We start from the raw sequence: 18,304 nt of genomic DNA on the forward strand, positions 1-18,304 counted from the left end.
AGATCTGACAAGGAGTGTGGGAAGAATGCGGGAACCAAAGAGCCAACTACTATGGTGTCACAGGGAAAATTCACAGCGCAGTATGACAGAGTCAACTGAGCAGAGGCAGGAAGCCTTAGGGTCATAGTCTTCCATTAAGGTTGAGAAAGTACTGTCCTCTGTTGCTCAAGCTAACCCTTTTCCCTGTGGCCTTCCTGACCTAGACAATGTCTCTAACCCTGTATATCACTATTTGTCCCCAGAACCCAAGCTGGTGTTTGCCAAGGGGCAGCAGGCACGCAGCGAGGTGAAGGCAGAGGCGGGGTCCAGTGCCACACTGAGCTGCGAGGTGGCCCAGGCCCAGACTGAGGTGACATGGTTCAAGGACGGGAAGAAGCTGAGCTCCAGCTCGAAGGTGCGCGTGGAGGCCTCGGGCTGCTCCAGGAGGCTGGTGGTGCAGCAGGCGGGCCAGGCAGATGCTGGGGAGTACAGCTGCGAGGCCGGGGGGCAGAAGCTCTCCTTCCACCTGGACATCACAGGTGGGTGTTGAGACACTAAATTAGTGTACAAATGTTATGAGTCTGGTAATGGCCAGGCAGGCTCGGCGTTTTGTCCACTGAGTATTATCTTTATCTATCTCATATCCCCTGCCAGTCTCATCCCTGTGTCTGGTCCTGGTATATTTGGTGGTTATGTGTTCCTCTTGGCCAGGTCCTCTTGTGTGCCCCCTGAAGTGTCTTTAGGCTGTAATGTCCCATTTTATGTTCCCAGTCCCTGCTCAACTCTACTATGGTTCCTTGTTGCCCTGGGCTCTGGTCCTACCTGTGTGGAAGGCTGAGGTGACTAATGTCTCTCTGCCCTAGTCTCTCTCACAGCTCTCTGTGGTCTCATCCAGTCCCACATGAGACGTCTATAAAAGAGAAATTTTAGTTCATGTTCAGCCAGCGTAAGAAGGAATTTTAGTCACATGATCATATCTGAAACTGTATCAGCTCTGAACTTGAGGCTATGAGGGTTCAGAGGTGTTCTGGAATGCTCTCCCCCTTGCCCTGGGTCTAATGCAGGGTTGAGAACAACAAGGCCTTTCTCAGTCCAGTTATGCTTGTCCGAGGACTTAAGGCATGGGAAATTCAACGACCACCACCAAAAGTCAACCGGAGACAATGGCCCTTGGTTTGCTGATTCATGCCAATGAAAATAAGGCATTCAGACACTTGTGGGAGAAATCAAAGTGGAGGCAGGCTTCCTTAAGAGACAATAGGCAAAAGTGAAAGAAATCCCCCAGATTGGAAGGGGTTCCCAGAGGGGAAAAGGCATTGAACTTTTTTGTTTGGAAGTTTTTTATAAGACTTATGGCAGAAACTGGGCAAAGACTGAGGCAACTACACTTTAGTTAACCAGTTAGAGCCCCATATACTGTTCCTGACCTCCTGGTCCAACCAAAGAGATTGCCTGCAGTTCCTGCCCACTTCAGGTGGGTGAAATGCTTCCTCTGCCATCTCTGGCTCTTACTGACCCTGATGGCCTGCCACCCGTAGGTCACACAGTTGGTGATGTTGTCCTCTGACCCTGCAGGAGTCTCAAGTGATGCTATTCATACTAAACTATGGCTACCAAGAAGTAACTGTAGTTGTTCTTAATTAATTTCCAGTCTATGGGCTGGGCTGGTCAGGAGTGACTAGTGATTTAACTATTCACCATGGGCCCTTCTCCCTTAGCACCCACATAAGTTAGCTCCTGCATTACTTCAAGTAGGCTGCCCTATTCTATGACATCATCTAAACCAGCACACGATGATCTGTGGAGTGCTGTGTGTGTGACGGGGGGAGGGAATGAGGGATGGATGGATGGATGGATGGAGGGAGGGAGAGAGAGAAAGAGAGAGAGAGAGAGAGAGAGAGAGAGAGAGAGAGAGAATGCTTGCACATTCTGCTGGTGCATGCTGGGTAAGTGCTTTACCACTGTGCTTCACTGTCATCCAAGTTGAAGTCTTCTGTATGAGAATTTCCCCTTTGAATCTGATTTATGGTTGCAGATGAAAAGGACTGAGCAGCACAGGGGGCTGCGGCTCACTTGGCAACAGTGAGTTTCCATTATCAAGTAGTATTCAGTCATAGTCTCCCACCAATGATTCTGCTCTTCCTGAACTGCCCCGAGGCAGTGGTGGGATGTGTGGATGAACTATGATTTTATGCTAGAGGTCCAGAGCCATTTTGGGGTTCAGTGAGCAGAGAGCCTGGAGGGTGTACGTCACCCACAGCAGCCTCATCCAGGTCTCTCTCTGTGTGACTTTCATGACTCAAATGATTTCTGATTCTGTGTCACTATCTGTTCTCAGAGCCCAAGATGGTGTTTGCCAAGGGACAGCAGGCACGCAGGGAGGTGAAGGCAGAGGCGGGGTCCAGTGCCACACTGAGCTGCGAGGTGGCCCAGGCCCAGACTGAGGTGACATGGTTCAAGGATGGGAAGAAGCTGAGCTCCAGCTCGAAGGTGCGCGTGGAGGCCTCGGGCTGCTCCAGGAGGCTGGTGGTGCAGCAGGCGGGCCAGGCGGATGCTGGGGAGTACAGCTGCGAGGCCGGGGGGCAGAAGCTCTCCTTCCATCTGGACGTGGCAGGTGGGTGTTGAGATAGCAGTTTGTCTTGTGTTGAGGGGATGAGTGGATCAGACACATGGCTGACCACTGGGTCTTTCTGTTACACTTTGTCTATTACCATTTTGTGTCCTGCCATCTTATATCTGTGGGCCCAGTGAGGCAGAACAGGCAGGGTGGGCCCTTCTTACATACCCTGAGTGGTGTCCACACAGTGGTACTTAACTGTATGTTCTGAGAGCCTGCTCAGAACCCTTTGGTTGGTTCTGTTTGAATCAGTTGGTTCTTGGTTGTAAGGTGACCATGCAGCTGTCACCAGCGAGAGCAATCTTCCTTGGATTGGAGGCACTGGAAACTTGCAGGTTCTCTTCCAGAGCCACATGCTGTTCTCCATGGCCTGAGCTGTTTGCATCCCACTGACTCTGGGTGAGGAGAAGCCACAGACCAGACATTTGTCACACCTGTTACTGTCTCAGGACTATCTTATTCTCAGCTTTTGCTTCCTTATGATCGCTTTTCCTCCTTTACTGGGGAGTTGGAAGATGCTCTTCTACACACTGCCTGTAGGACAATGCCTGTGGGTGGATGAGCAGGCACACAGCTATGGTGACGCGTACACACAGCTATGGTGATGTGTACACACAGCTATGGTGATGCGTACATACAGCTATGGTGATGTATACACACAGCAATTGTGACGCGTACACACAGCTATGGTGATGTGTACACACAACTATGGTGATGCGTAAACACAGCTATGGTGATGTGTACACACAGCAATGGTGACACGTACACACAGCAATTGTGACACGTACACACAGCTATGGTGACAGGAACAGCGTAGAGATTGATCTCATGCTTTTACATCCACTTGTCACATGGATGAGTCTGTCAACCTTGCCCTGTGCCCCCGCTATTTTATTTTATTTTACTTTTTACCAGAGCATTCCCATTATTAACCCTTGGAAGCTGATGTACAAGCTAGCATGGGGGATCCATTCCTGTGGTGTGCTGCCATTTTGGCTTGGCATCGGCCAGCAATTGAAGTGCTGTACAAAATCTCAGTATGTCCCTGGTGACTGGGTGTCACCAGTCCTCTGGCTGGTGCATAGGGATGGCTGAAGAGCACATGCATTTCCTTTTACTAAGAGACTTAATACTAAGTCACTAGAGGCTGCACTCTCGCTTTTGGCCTATAGGTTTGTGTTGCTTCCTCGGTGCCCTCGAGAGTTAGTTCTAGGATGCTGCTGTAGATGTGAAATCCTCTTGTGCACCAGTCCTGTATCTAAAATGATGCTACATTTACACGAAAACAGGACTCATGCTCTCTATAATTTCTTCTTTTAAGATCTATTTTCTTTTTTAATATTATCTTTATTATTAATTTTTAATTATGTGTGGAGGTATGTGAGTATAGTCACTGGTGGGAATCTAAGTCTTCAGATGCCCCAGAACTGGACTTAACAACTATGGTAGTCATACAGTGTGGACCCTGGGAACTGAACTCAGGTCCCCAGGAAGAGCAGGAAGGGACTTCTAACCACTGAGCTATTTCTTCAGTCCCCTATTTTATTTTTTAAAGATTGTGTGTGTGTGTGTGTGTGTGTGTGTGTGTGTGTGTGTGTGTTTGTGTTTGTGAAGCTCAGATATGGCACACATATACACCCCACACATGTAATAAAAAAATTAAAAGAAAATCAGTTACCATCCTGAAAAATATCCAATAAAATTTATCACAAATTATTTCAGAAACCAATAAGTCTCTCTTACTGTGAAAAACAGAACGACAGGAAACATCAGCTGACATCGTACTTCAGGAGAGAGATTCATTGTTGAAATGTCAACAAGACAAGTACAGGAGAGCAGGAGCAGGTGTTACAGTCATCAGTTAAGAAAGTCCCCAAGGTAAAGGGAGCAGTGCGAGCCTTGGGGAGGATGGCCTTGCACAGAGACCCAGCTCGGGGGGACACTGCTCCCTCTGCACACGGCATGGATGCTTGGAAAATGAAAATTCTGTAGTATTTATAGACGTTTCAGAAGCATCTGTTTTCTAACTTGATGCCCAAAAATAATATTTGAAGCCCAGTGAAGAAATGGTGAAATGTTTTTGAAGGATTGTGACAAAGGTCCGAAGAAACTACTAGAAATCACAAAAGACTTCATTCTAGTCAGAACCCATATCTGTATCTGTATCTGTATCTGCATCTGTATCTGTATCTGTATCTGTATCTGCATCTGTATCTGTATCTGTATCTATCTGTATCTATCTGTATCTGTATCTATCTGTATCTGTATCTATCTGTATCTGTTTCTGTATCTGTATCTATATTTGTATCTGTATCTATCTGTATCTGTATCTATCTGTATCTGTTTCTGTATCTGTATCTATATTTGTATCTGTATCTGTATCTGTTTTTGTATCTGTTTCTGTATCTGTATCTTTATCTGTATATGTTTGAGTGTGATGTGGATTGACAAGCTGATTGCAAAGTCATGTGTCCTCTTAGATGAAAACCAAGAGCATTTGCTCCAAGAGGTCAACCCTCATCATAAACCAATGCTAATCAGACTGTGGGCCCAAATGTGTTAACAGAGAAGCAGAAGGGTGGTCTCTGACCCTGCTCTTGGCTGACCACCATCACACTTCCTGTCCCTCCTTTTCTGTGGCACATGTCTAAGGTGTAGAGACAGGACCATCTTCCCCAAGTGGTACTAAGGACATTTCAACTGGCAAAGTGTGTTAGCCCTGGAAGTCTCCCCGAAAGCATAGGCTGCAGTCAGCAGTGTGTGGAGTGGCAACCTCAGAGAAAGGTAACCTGATCCATGGCTGAGTGTGCCAGGCGTTACCACACGAATGATGTCATAGTCAGTGCGTGAATACGTGGCCTATGAAGAGCTAGTCGATGTGTTGCTTGGTGAAAATAATTGATTCAACCAGAAAACACACACAAAAGTGAGAAGTTGAGGAACACAGACAGGGAGAAAATTTACAATACACATAGCTGGTAGGACTCCAGTACGCAAATACATACCGAGCTCCAAAAATTCTGGAGACAGATACTGTAGGTATAAACCAGGTCAGTCTGTGACACCAATACCATTGAAGGACAAAAGCAGGGACTGAAAATGTCAGGTCTCCACCACAGAGCCACTGAATATAACTTTTGAAGAGTTGGTCACCAGAAGAGCTCCCACAGCAGAGGCAGGATGTGTGGATCTGGTTCTGTGTGGAGGGAGGGGCACTGGTACCTGTACCATCAGGATACCATCAGGATTTGGTCTTCCTGGCCTACACAGTGTCTCTGACACTGTGTATCCTTGTCTGTCCCCAGAACCCAAGCTGGTGTTTGCCAAGGAGCAGCAGGCACGCAGCGAGGTGAAGGCAGAGGCGGGGGCCAGTGCCACACTGAGCTGCGAGGTGGCCCAGGCCCAGACTGAGGTGACATGGTTCAAGGACGGGAAGAAGCTGAGCTCCAGCTCGAAGGTGCGCGTGGAGGCCTCGGGCTGCGCCAGGAGGCTGGTGGTGCAGCAGGCGGGCCAGGCGGATGCTGGGGAGTACAGCTGCGAGGCCGGGGGGCAGAAGCTCTCCTTCCGCCTGGACGTGCCAGGTACCTATTTGTCCTCATGAGACAGCGGAGCAGGCCTGACTTATTCCTTTGACTTATATTAGCCTTCATTTCTCACACTCCCATCCCTCCTCCTCTCCTGTAGCTAGGCTAGGGATGGATATGTAAGGTGGAGGAGGGGCCCATTTTGCAAGCCTTGAGTGGGCTTGCTCTGGGGTAATCTGTAGTTATACATTCCCAGAACCATCCTGGATTGTGTAGGATTTGAAGCTCTGGCTCAGCCTTGTATATGGTCTGATAAGGAGTGTGGGAAGAATGTGGGAACCAAAGAGCCAACTACTATGGTGTCACAGGGAAAATCCACATTGAAGTATGACAGAGTCAACTGAGCAGAGGCAGGAAGCCTTAGGGTCATAGTCTTCCATTAAGGTTGAGAAAGTACTGTCCTCTGTTGCTCAAGCCAACCCTTTTCCCTGTGGCCTTCCTGACCTAGACAATGTCTCTAACCCTGTATATCACTATTTGTCCCCAGAACCCAAGCTGGTGTTCGCCAAGGAGCAGCAGGCACGCAGCGAGGTGAAGGCAGAGGCGGGGGCCAGTGCCACACTGAGCTGCGAGGTGGCCCAGGCCCAGACTGAGGTGACATGGTTCAAGGACGGGAAGAAGCTGAGCTCCAGCTCGAAGGTGCGCGTGGAGGCCTCGGGCTGCTCCAGGAGGCTGGTGGTGCAGCAGGCGGGTCAGGCGGATGCTGGGGAGTACAGCTGCGAGGCCGGGGGGCAGAAGCTCTCCTTCTGCTTGGATGTCACAGGTGGGTGTTACATAACTAAGTTAGCCTGTGTGGAGGCTGGCTATGGCTTAGACAGATCCTGGTGTATTCCCTTTAAAGGTTGACTTTATTATTACTTTTTAACCATGTGTATATGTGTGTGGGTGTGTGCACATGAGTGCATGTACTCAGTGAGTCCAGAAGAGGGCGTCAGATCCCCTGGAGCCAGAGTTATAGGCAGCCAGGAGTAGTAACCCAATTTTGGTGCTGGGAACCAAACTCGGGTCCTGTGCCCGAGTATTATGTACTCTGTATTGACAAGCACCCTCCCAGCCCTTGCTCTCCTCTCTTCCCACTGCACTCCCACCCCCTCTTGCTTCTCCTTCCCTCACTTAAGCCTGAGCTCAGGGGATCTAGCAGATGGGCAGGGTCTTCTGCAGCTTAGTACTGTCTCCATAACTGCATTAGGAAATGCACTTCTTGCTGTGGGCGGTGCAGCCTGAACAATCCTCCTCAGGTCCCTGGGGGCAGGGGGCTCTGCAGAGATGCAACAAGGTCCTTGATGGAATTAGCCAGTCTACTGATGAAGCCAAGAGGCACTTGAGGGTCCCGTGCAGGTGCCAGTGGAGGAACTTGTTACCTGTTGCCGTGTCTGTGATTTGGGACCCTTGGATTTACTTAATCTGCATCTGAGTTTTAATATTAGCCAAAGTGCACGCTCATGTATTCCCCCCTTTTATTGAACCAACAAAAGTTTGTTCTTGATGCAGGAGGATGTCCTAAGTGGACTGTGCAAACTTGTAGGGACTACAAGTTAGGGACTGCTGGTCACATGGAGGTAGACATGAACAATTCATTGTCTGTTTTCAGGATCTTGTTTACTATGTTTCATATATATATATATATATATATATATATATATATGGACCCTGGTGTCTCATAATATATATGCAAATGGACAGTTATGTCAGAATTCCTGGTTGTCAGCCAGGGAGGCATGTCTCTCAGAGCTAGTTGACTGAGGGCCTTAACAATCTCTGTTTCTTTGCTTCCACATAGCCGTGCTTAGCCATTCATTTCAGAACACCTGCCCAGGGCTTCTGACTCAGTGTGGTGCTCAAGACTCTGTCTGCATCGCATCTGGCCTGTGGCCTGTGGTGGTCTAGATGTTTCTTCAGGCTTAGCCAGATTCCCTGAATTTTATGATCTTTTCAAGAGCTCTGTGGGGGATAGTTACACATTAAAGCATTTTAATTAGTGTTATTACTATTGCCTGTGTGGACATGCATGCCATGCTGCGTGTCAGAGGTCAACTCCGTGGCTGTCTGTCCTCTCCCTTAAGCTTCCTGCAGGTTCTAGGGATTCATCTGTCTGGTTTGTAGAGCAAGCGCTTGACTTGCCATCTCGCCAGCCTAGCATCCCAGACTCTTAAGGAAAGCGTGAGGTATTTCTCTAGTCTTGTGAGGCTTTCCTACACAACAGAGTGACTAGATGATCCTGGGTTCTCGCTGGAGAGATAGAAATGGAAGAGAACGGAGCGTTGATCTCTGAAACACACTCGTGCGTAAAGCCAATCCTTTCCCCCTGGGTTGTAGACCCAGTGAGAACGGGAGCAAGACTTTTCTTTTTTTCTTTTTTTAAAAATTTATTTATTTATTTATTTATTTATTTATTTATTTATTTATTATATGTGAGTACACTGTACCTGTCTTCAGGCATACCAGAAGAGGGCATCAGATTTCATTATGGATGGTTACGAGCCACCATGTGGTTGCTGGGATTTGAACTCAGGACCTTAAGAAGAACAGTCAGTGCTCTTAACCGCTAAGCCATCTCTCCAGCCCTGAGAAAAGATTGTTCACGGGAGCTTTTGGGATGTTAAAATACATGGAAAGAAATTGTCGTCTGCTATTTCACATCACAGAGGTCAATTCCAGGTGACTTAGAGACACCAGGGTCCCGCAGAACCATAGTCATGTGATTTATGATGGCTGTTGGTTAAAGCCCTCAGGAGAAGGAAAGAGTTTTCAGGAAAGAAGCGCAGGAGCCACACTGGGGGAGAATGATACGCTCGGCCACATTACACAGGACACGAGGCCCATTAGACGTTGTAGCTGCTGTGTGCAGCTATCACAATATAGTCCTGCTGGGGTAACTAGCTCCACAGCATGGCAGAGAAGGACAGGAGAGCCTTGTTAGGAACAGAAAGGGTCAAACACACAGGCGTGGAGGACACTCAGCCCTTATGAGAGGGCTCCATTCCTGGAAGACTCGTCCAGTTTCTCCAGACGAGAGAGTAGAGTCTGCGTGGTCCAGAAGTCCACTAATTTTCTGCCTTGTAAAAATCTTTTCACCTCAACACCAGCATGTAAGGATCCAGCCTGCGACATGTAAACTTTTGGGGGTACAAGCCCCATCTAACCATCTGTAATGGATCAGACCCACAGGTCATAACATACAGTGAGGCAAGATACGTGCTGTAATATATAAATAGATTCCTGAAATAAATATGAAGAACAAACAGTACTACTGAGAGTAGGGTCTCCTTGCATACTAGCTATGCAGAGGAACACAGACACTGAAGGCTGGAGACATCAGCAAGACAGACAGCAGAGGATCACAGATGGCCCAAGAGCTCATTTTAGTGGGTGCCATGGCTGAAAATTATTTAGAGTAGGAAAAGGTATGGAGAGTCAGGATTCTCAGCTCAGTGAGGCATGTCCTACCAAGTACTGGGGAAACTTTTCATTGCCACTGTGGGGCCAGTACATGTGTAACAGACTGTAATAACTATGTCTCCCCTTGAACTGTCCCAGCAGTGGTGACAGGCTATGTGGATAAACTGGGGTTTTGTGTTGAGAGGCCCCAGGGGCTTTTCCTGGACATACTGTGTAGAGCCTAGGTGATATTTTGTCTTCAAGTTACTCCATCCAATCTTTCAGAAGGTGGCCTTTCTGATCTAGATGGTGTCTCTGACTCTGAGTGTGACCATTTGTCCCCAGAGCCCAAGCTGGTGTTCGCCAAGGAGCAGCAGGCACGCAGCGAGGTGAAGGCAGAGGCGGGGGCCAGTGCCACACTGAGCTGCGAGGTGGCCCAGGCCCAGACCGAGGTGACATGGTTCAAGGACGGGAAGAAGCTGAGCTCCAGCTCGAAGGTGCGCGTGGAGGCCTCGGGCTGCTCCAGGAGGCTGGTGGTGCAGCAGGCGGGCCAGGCGGATGCTGGGGAGTACAGCTGCGAGGCCGGGGGGCAGAAGCTCTCCTTCCGCCTGGACGTGGCAGGTCAGTCCTTTGGGACAATCCATGTATGCATTTGTACTTTTTATATCTTCTTGAGTTTAGTTATTTTTTTCTTTTGAGACAGGGTCTCACTATGTAAGTTTTGGCTGGCCTTGCCTGGAATTTGTTATGTAGATCAGGCTAGTCTCAAACTTAGAGATTTGCTTTTTTTTCTTTTTTTCTTTTGCCTCCCAAATGTTAAGATTAAAGCCATGTACCACCGTTCCTGGCTTATGAATTTTTAAAGTATATTTTTTAAAGATTTATTGTATTATGTGTATAGCATTCTGCCAGCATGTACACCTGAAGGCCAGAAGAGGGCATCAGATCCCATTACAGCTGGTTGTGAGCCACCATGTGGTTGCTGGGATTTGAACCCAGGCCCTCTGGAAAAGCAGTCAGTGCTCTTAACCACTGAGCCATTTCCCCAGTTCTCTTCCTTCCTTCTTTTCTTCCTAACTTCCTTCCTTCCCTCCCCCCTTTTTCTTCTTTCTCTTCTTCTTCCTCTTTCTCTTCCTCCTCCTCTTCCTTTGTGTTTTTGAGACTGGGTTTCTCTGTAGTCCTGGCTATCTTGGAACTCACGTTGTGGACCAGACTGTCCTTGAACTCACAGAAATCTGCCTGCCTCTACCTCCTGAGTGCTGGGATTAAAGTCATGTTCCACCACGCCCAGCTGCTTATCAATTTCTCTCTTTTTTTTAAAACTTTAAAAAAATCTATTTATTATATATATATCTATTATTATATGTGAGTACACTGTAGCTGTCTTCAGACACTCCAGAAGAGGGTGTCAGATTGATCTTATTACGTATGGATGGTTGTGAGCCATCATGTGGGACTGAACTCAGGACCTCTGGAAGAGCATTCAGTGCTCTTAACTACTAAGCAGTCTCTCCAGCCCTATAAATTTCTTACTATGCCTAATTTATCAACTAACCTTTATCAGGGGCACTTCAGTAAAAACATACATAGTCTTTGGAGTTATCTGCATTTGAGGCACCTACTGCAGGCCTTGGAATGTTCTCTGGGTGTACAGGGAGAATGACTTTCTCTGTGCTTAGAGGATTTAGGGCTTTTCCTGAGCACAGTAATGAGCCTGGATGACATCTCCCCCCAGAGGACCCATCCAGGGTCTTTCTGGTTACAGCTTTGCTGATCTAGGCAGTGCCTCTAACTCTGAGTGTCCCCATTTGTCCCCAGAGCCCAAGCTGGTGTTTGCCAAGGGGCAGCAGGCACGCATCGAGGTGAAGGCAGAGGCGGGGGCCAGTGCCACACTGAGCTGCGAGGTGGCCCAGGCCCAGACTGAGGTGACCTGGTTCAAGGACGGGAAGAAGCTGAGCTCCAGCTCGAAGGTGCGCGTGGAGGCCTCGGGCTGCTCCAGGAGGCTGGTGGTGCAGCAGGCGGGCCAGGCGGATGCTGGGGAGTACAGCTGCGAGGCCGGGGGGCAGAAGCTCTCCTTCCGTCTGGATGTGGCAGGTCAGTCCTTTGTGGGCAATCGATGTATATATTCATAATTACTACATCTTTTTGATGTAATGAATTGCTTCCCTCATTAATGCATAATGAATTTCTTTGTATTTTCTGACTAATTTTGCCTTGAACTCTGCTCAGTGAGATCTGAGTCCAGCAGCCCCTGCTGGCTTCAGGCTTCCGTGTTTTTAATCCATCCACTCTCAAGTCTGCATTTACCAGTGAAGTGTGTGTGTGTGTGTGTGTGTGTGTGTTTTACACTACAAAGAGTTCAGCGTTAAAACAATTAGTAACCTATTTTTTTCTAGTCCCTGGATCTTATTTTTTAATCCAATAGGCTACTCTGTCAGGGAGTAAAGACCATTTACACTTAGGATTATTATTGAGAGGTGTTTTCTGATTACTGCAATTTTATTGATTGTTTTCCTGATTGGCTGTTTTAGTTGAATCCTTCTTTAAAAAAAGATTTACTTTAATTTTATGTGTAAGAGTATTTGCATGCATGTATATACATGGCACATATGCAATGCTCACAGAGGCCAGAAGAGGGCATCAGATCCCCTGGAACTGGAGTGACAGATGTTTCTGAGCTGCCACATGGGCACTGGAAATTGAACCCCGGTCTTCTGCAAAAGCAGCCTTAACCTCTGAGCCATCTTGCCAGATTCTTTTCTTTTTCCCCCTTCCTTGTTTTTGTTAACAAGGTTTACTCATTTACAGGATTGGTCACAACTGAATCCCTTCTAAGTAAGTCTCCTTTGTTCATTTACTGTTCTCATGAAATGTATTAATTCACATGCTATTTTGATTAAGACTTTTCCTCCTCAGAGTTTAGAATTCCTTTTAGAGTGTTAAGTAAGTGCTGACTTGGATGTCACGAGTTACTTTAGTTAGTTTCTCTTGAAATGTCTTTATTTCTGTTGATTTTAAGAGATAGCTTTGTTGGAATCATCCTTGTAGCTGCGTTTCCCTCCAATGCATGGAATATACCATCCCCTGTTTTCCTAGGGTTGGGGGCTTCTACTGAGATGTCTGAGGTTACTATAATGGTTTTGCTCTTTCAAAAGTTATTACATTTTTATATTGTGTGTGCGAGTGCGTGGTACATACATGCCGAGATCAGAGTTATTTCACCCCCATCAGTTTTTTCCTCCAGGCAGGTTCTGGGACTTGAACTCATGCTGCCGAGCTTGGCAGCGAGCGCTTTATTTGCTGATCCATCTCACTGCTCCTCTTCCGGCACAGAACATTGTTTCTTTGCTGAGCTTTAGCATGCTCCTTATTATACATCACAGGGAAGACTCTCTGGTCACGTATATTTGGGGGCTGTAAGTGCCCCATGTGTTCTGAAACCCATATCTTTGTAGCTGGGGAATTTTCTTTTACTATAATTTCATTGAATTTATTTTTTACACCTTTAGTTTGTATCTCATCTTTTTCTACCCTGTAGATTCATAGGCTTGGCCCCTTGACTGTATCCCAGAGTTTCTGGATGTTGTGGGCATGCTCAGGCTTCTTTTCTTTCCCGCTGTCTGGCTGCAGTCTTTCCTGGTGCCCTCCACCTGAGATAGACTTTCGTATGCTTGATTAGCCTGCTCGTGGTGCTTCCCAGTGCATTTTAAATGTTATTAATTGACATTTTCATTTCTATCATATATACATATATGTATATATGTGTGTATGTATGTATGTATGTGTGTATGTCAAGATCTCGATGCCCTTGCTCTGTTTTTCATGCATGTCACTGGCCATCTCTTCTGCATTACAGACTTATTTACATCCTGAACTGATTTCCTTGCCTTATCCATATGCTGGCCTGTTTCCTCCTTGAACCCATTGGCCACATTTACGGGTAGATTAAATTATTAGTCCAGCGCTTCAGCCATTTTGGTGTCTGTGAACTCAGTAATTGAGGAGGTACAGCCTTTTGGAGGCGTTGTTTTGCATCGCCCTCTTAGGCCAAAATCATTGCTTAGAATGAGACTTGAGAATGATCCTGAGACCACAGGCGGTGCAGAGGCAACTCAGCCATGTCTGCATGGGAGGTGACAATTTTAGATTTACACGCATGTCAAAAGCATTACCTTGCCATTCCCGAATCCTACAAGGCATGCTGACACGCTTTGTGAAAATTATTAAACATTCTGAAGGGACAGTGAAGAAGATAGACTGAGTGCCACACAGTTGGGAAGATCTGCAGGTCATTACTCTGGGTTCAAACGTAGCAAGGAACGCTTCTGTCAAAGTGGGAAAATATTGAGCAAAAGCACAGTTAAGGATCCACGTGGGGGCACTTGCTACGCCAGATGCCGAGATGCTTCACAATCTAAGATGAGACCCAAAGCAATAATGAGATCTAAATAATTAGTGGGTGAGCTCAGAACAGAGAGCGTATACAAAGATCTGCCCTCTACCTCTCTGCCAACTCCAGTGACATGTGAGGCGCACAGAACACGAGACAATAAAATAAGTTGGATGTCCTCTTTGCCACTGAAGAGCCAAGTGCAGGTGCTTACAGGTGCCAAAGTGAGGATAAAATATGGTTGTAGTGAGGGTTACAGGTTTTCTTATGGTTTCAGGGTCAGGCAGCTTCCCGAGCAGATTCTAAGTACGTTAACCGTAACGGGCAGTGCAGCTAGCATGCTAGAGCTGTCCCTGAATCTGTGGCAGGACATGTGGATGAACTGTTTTTTTTCCCAAGAAACGATGGGGCTTCTGCTGGGCACAGCCAGTGCAGAGCATGGGCGATATTTTTCCATCCATCCATCCACCCATCCAGACCCTTTCTCTGTGTGGTCTTCCTGACACTGTATGTCCTTGTCTGTCCCAGAGCCCAAGCTGGTGTTCGCCAAGGAGCAGCAGGCACGCAGCGAGGTGAAGGCAGAAGCGGGAGCCAGTGCCACACTGAGCTGCGAGGTGGCCCAGGCCCAGACTGAGGTGACATGGTTCAAGGACGGGAAGAAGCTGAGCTCCAGCTCGAAGGTGCGCGTGGAGGCCTCGGGCTGCTCCAGGAGGCTGGTGGTGCAGCAGGCGGGCCAGGCAGATGCTGGGGAGTACAGCTGCGAGGCCGGGGGGCAGAAGCTCTCCTTCCGTCTGGACGTGGCAGGTCAGTCCTTTGTTGTTCATTTGTATGAAATGCTAAGACTGACTAATCACCTGAAGGACCCTGACACTACTGCAGGGGACTTACCCTCTGCGAGTCTTAAATCTTTCATAATCTGTTTTCACTTCCATGGCTTGGCTGTGTCAGCAGAAGGTAAAGCAACTAAGTCAGGAGAGCTGAGTCCCTATTCTTCTTTCTTTCTTTCTTTCTTTCTTTCTTTCTTTCTTTCTTTCTTTCTTTCTTTCTTTCTTTCTTTCTTTCTTTCCTTCCTTCCTTCCTTCCTTCCTTCCTTCCTTCCTTCCTTCCTTCCTTCCTTCCTTCCTCCTTTCTTTCTTTCTTTCTTTCTTTCTTTCTTTCTTTCTTTCTTTCTTTCTTTCTTTCTTTCTTTCTTTCTTTCTTTCTTAGAGATTTATTTATTTCTTTATTTTATGTATATGAGTACACTGTAGCTGTACAAATGGTTGTGAACCATCATGTGGTTTCTGGGAATTGAACTCAAGACCTCTGCTCACTCCAGCCCCACCCATTCAGGCCCAAAGATTTATTTATTATTATATATAAATGCACTGTAGCTGTCTTTACCAAACACACCAGAAGAGGGCATCAGATCTCATTAAAGATGGTTGTGAGCTACCATGTGGTTGCTGGGATTTGAACTCAGGACCTTCGGAAGAGCAGTCAGTGTTCTTAACCACTCTCCAGCCCTGAGTCCTTGCTCTTATGTGGTAGCATTTATCATCCCAAAGCATCCCAGACATTCTCTCTGTTGCTGTCTGGGGCCTGGGTATGTCCCTGGCACCTCCTGGTGTTTAGGACTTGGGTAAGTGAGATATGTCTCTCTGGACTCTGTGAATGTCCAGGTGTCTGCAGGTCCTGCATGCAAGAATCCAGCATGGATGTTCTTGTTCACAAGAAGTATTTCCACTCAATTTAAATACAACTAGGGAAATTTTGATCCCCTAATCATAACTGGATTTTCTTGCAACAAAAGCTGGCTTCTGTAGTTTCCTGTGCCGGTACCTGATTACTCTTTCCTGATCTCTGAGATGTAATGGTCTCTCTGTGTACTGAAGTGTACTCACATCGTATTGCGGTGTTTGTGTGTGGTAAGGAAAGAGCCGAGGGCTTGTGGATGTGCTGCTGTGACAGCAGAGTGCTCTCCGTGGGCAGAGTCTCATTTTCTAAATTCTGGTTAGAAAACAGGTCCTTAGTAGCGTTCTTGGAGTATCATTTGGGAAGAGAGAAAGGCAGAGCTTATGCGTTTTTTCCACCTTTGAGAACCAAGGTGAGTTCCTCTTGTGGGGTTCTCTGTGCACAGCGTTCTTAAGAACTCATCTGTTGGCACCTTCCCCACTCATCAGAAATCTGAGATGTGCATTTGTCTTGCTTCACTAAGGAGTCTTCTCTTACTGTGACCTCCGGGTGTTACTAGATAAAATTTCAAGTATTCCACCAATAGGAAATTGTTTTTGAATAAACATGCTAACAAAACAAAATAAAACAAGGCAAAAAAGAAAAAGGAAAAAACGCTTTGTATCTTTACTAAGTAATATTTCAAAGAATATGAAAAAAATTAAAAAACTATTCAGCTATTTTCTATAAGTTGTATAAAAAGGACACAAAAAAGAAGTAGAAATTTTGGAAGGTCATAGTGTCTTTTTGAAACATAATTATAGAAATGGGTTTATCAGGGCTCGAGAGATGGCTCAGTGGTTAAGAGCACTGACTGCTCATCCAGAGGTCCTGAGTTCAAATCACATGGTGGCTCACAACCATCTGTAGTAAGATCTGGTGCCCTCTTCTGGCATGCAGACATACATGCACATAATAAATCTAAAAACAAACAAAAAACCAAATTTATCATAGAAAAGGGCATTATTTCAAGGGCTATGGATAAATCTTATCAAACATTCTAGAAGGTGATGATTAGTTCTGGTGCTTTATTGCACAATAAAATGATTTTACTTGACAATAATGTGCAATAAATTTTTAAACAGCTAAGAGGATTTAAAATGTTCTCACCACCAGACATAATAAATAGTTGGTTCAGTAGATATATTAATTACCATGTTTTGGTTACAATGTAGACAGGTTATTGAAACATTACATTGTGCCCTATAATTTATTATTTGTTGATTTAAAAATGGGGGAGGGGGAGGAACCAGTGAGATGAACCAGAGGCAGTGGTTCTCACCACCAAGCCTGGTGGTGAGAATTAGATCCTCAGGATCCAATGATCCAGGCTCACCTCTTGGAGGCCCTTGGAGCTCAGTATCTACACACCAAGGACCAAACTTCCATCACACGAGCCTCAGGAAACACACCACACCCCAACACAGCACAGAAGAGATGAGTCACGGGACTATAGTAATAATAATGTACCGTGTGCTTGAAAAATAGCTGAAAGAGTACATTTTAGATGTTTACACACACACACACACACACACACACACACACACACACAAATGATGTGTGTGTGGAAATATATGTTGGTTACTTTTTATTGTCAACTTGATATAACCAAGAGTCTCTTGGGAAGAGGGATTACCCAGAACAGACTGGCCTGTGGCCATGTCTGAGGAATTGTTTTGGTTGGTGATTAAGGTGGGAGGACCCAGCCCACTGTGGGTAGGTGACCTAGGCAAGTGTCCTGGGCTGTGTCAAAAAGCAAGAGAAGGAGCCAGTAAGCAGCATTCTTCATGGTTTCTGCTCCACTTCCTGTTTGAGCTCCTATCCTGATTTGCCCCAGTGGTAAGTTGTGACCTATAAGTATGAGCTGAGTGACCCATTTTCTCCCCATGTTGCTTTTGGCCGTGGTGTTTATCGCAACAAGAGAAAGCAAACCAGAATGTGATGGACATTTTATCCAGCTTGACTTAATTGTTCCTTGCTGTAACATTTATTAAGATGTCACATTGTGCTCCATAAACATGTACGGAAGGTGTCAGATACAATAGAGGACACTGAGACAGAAGTTGTTCCTCCAAGCATTAGGATTTATTTAACTGTATGGACGGACAGACAAACAGAAAACATCGTGGTAGGTGCTCGAAGAGAGTTCAGGCTGTACTACCAGAGGTGGTGTGGCGGGTGCTCTGAGGAGGAATCAGGGTCCACATGGCAGATGGGTGTCTCCATGTCCAGCTCTTTGAGGATGTGAGGTTTTAGAGCAGGAGTCTGCAGTTTGAGTCAGGAAAGGAGCTGGGGGCAGAGGGCATGGCTGCCAACAGCCTCTGGAAACTCAGTTTCCTAGGCAGGAGAAGCCTGCACGTGGAGTCTCTTAGCTAGAGGCTGTGGACAGTGCCTCTGAGAGGGGAAAGGCTGCTGCTCTGTGGTCAATGGCCTGAGTGGCAGCTGAATTCTAACAGCGCATTAATATAATATACAGCTCCGATTCCTACTTAAAGCATTGATAAGAAACCAGAAATCAACATGTAGAAAGCATTTTTAACAACATAGGTGGAAGGTGAAAATTTAAAGATGTATAACAACACAAAAAGCCTCTTTCCCATTCCAAATCTAAAAAGAATGTTGAAGGCACCCACAAGGAAGAGT

The 18,304-nt window shown here is 46.4% G+C and overlaps 1 protein-coding gene across 1 annotated transcript in view; it reads left to right on the forward strand.

Moving 5' to 3' along the window:
- Obscn (obscurin, cytoskeletal calmodulin and titin-interacting RhoGEF) overlaps positions 1-18,304 on the forward strand; it is a 137,663-nt gene that overhangs the window by 17,243 nt on the left and 102,116 nt on the right. Inside the window, 7 exon segments of the mRNA XM_052195943.1 lie at positions 243-518; positions 2,318-2,593; positions 5,902-6,177; positions 6,668-6,943; positions 9,904-10,179; positions 11,377-11,652; positions 14,477-14,752. Coding sequence (XP_052051903.1) covers positions 243-518; positions 2,318-2,593; positions 5,902-6,177; positions 6,668-6,943; positions 9,904-10,179; positions 11,377-11,652; positions 14,477-14,752 — 1,932 coding nt within the window.

Source organism: Apodemus sylvaticus, chromosome 10 (genome assembly GCF_947179515.1).
Source record: "Apodemus sylvaticus chromosome 10, mApoSyl1.1, whole genome shotgun sequence".
Classification (NCBI taxonomy): Eukaryota; Metazoa; Chordata; class Mammalia; order Rodentia; family Muridae; genus Apodemus; species Apodemus sylvaticus.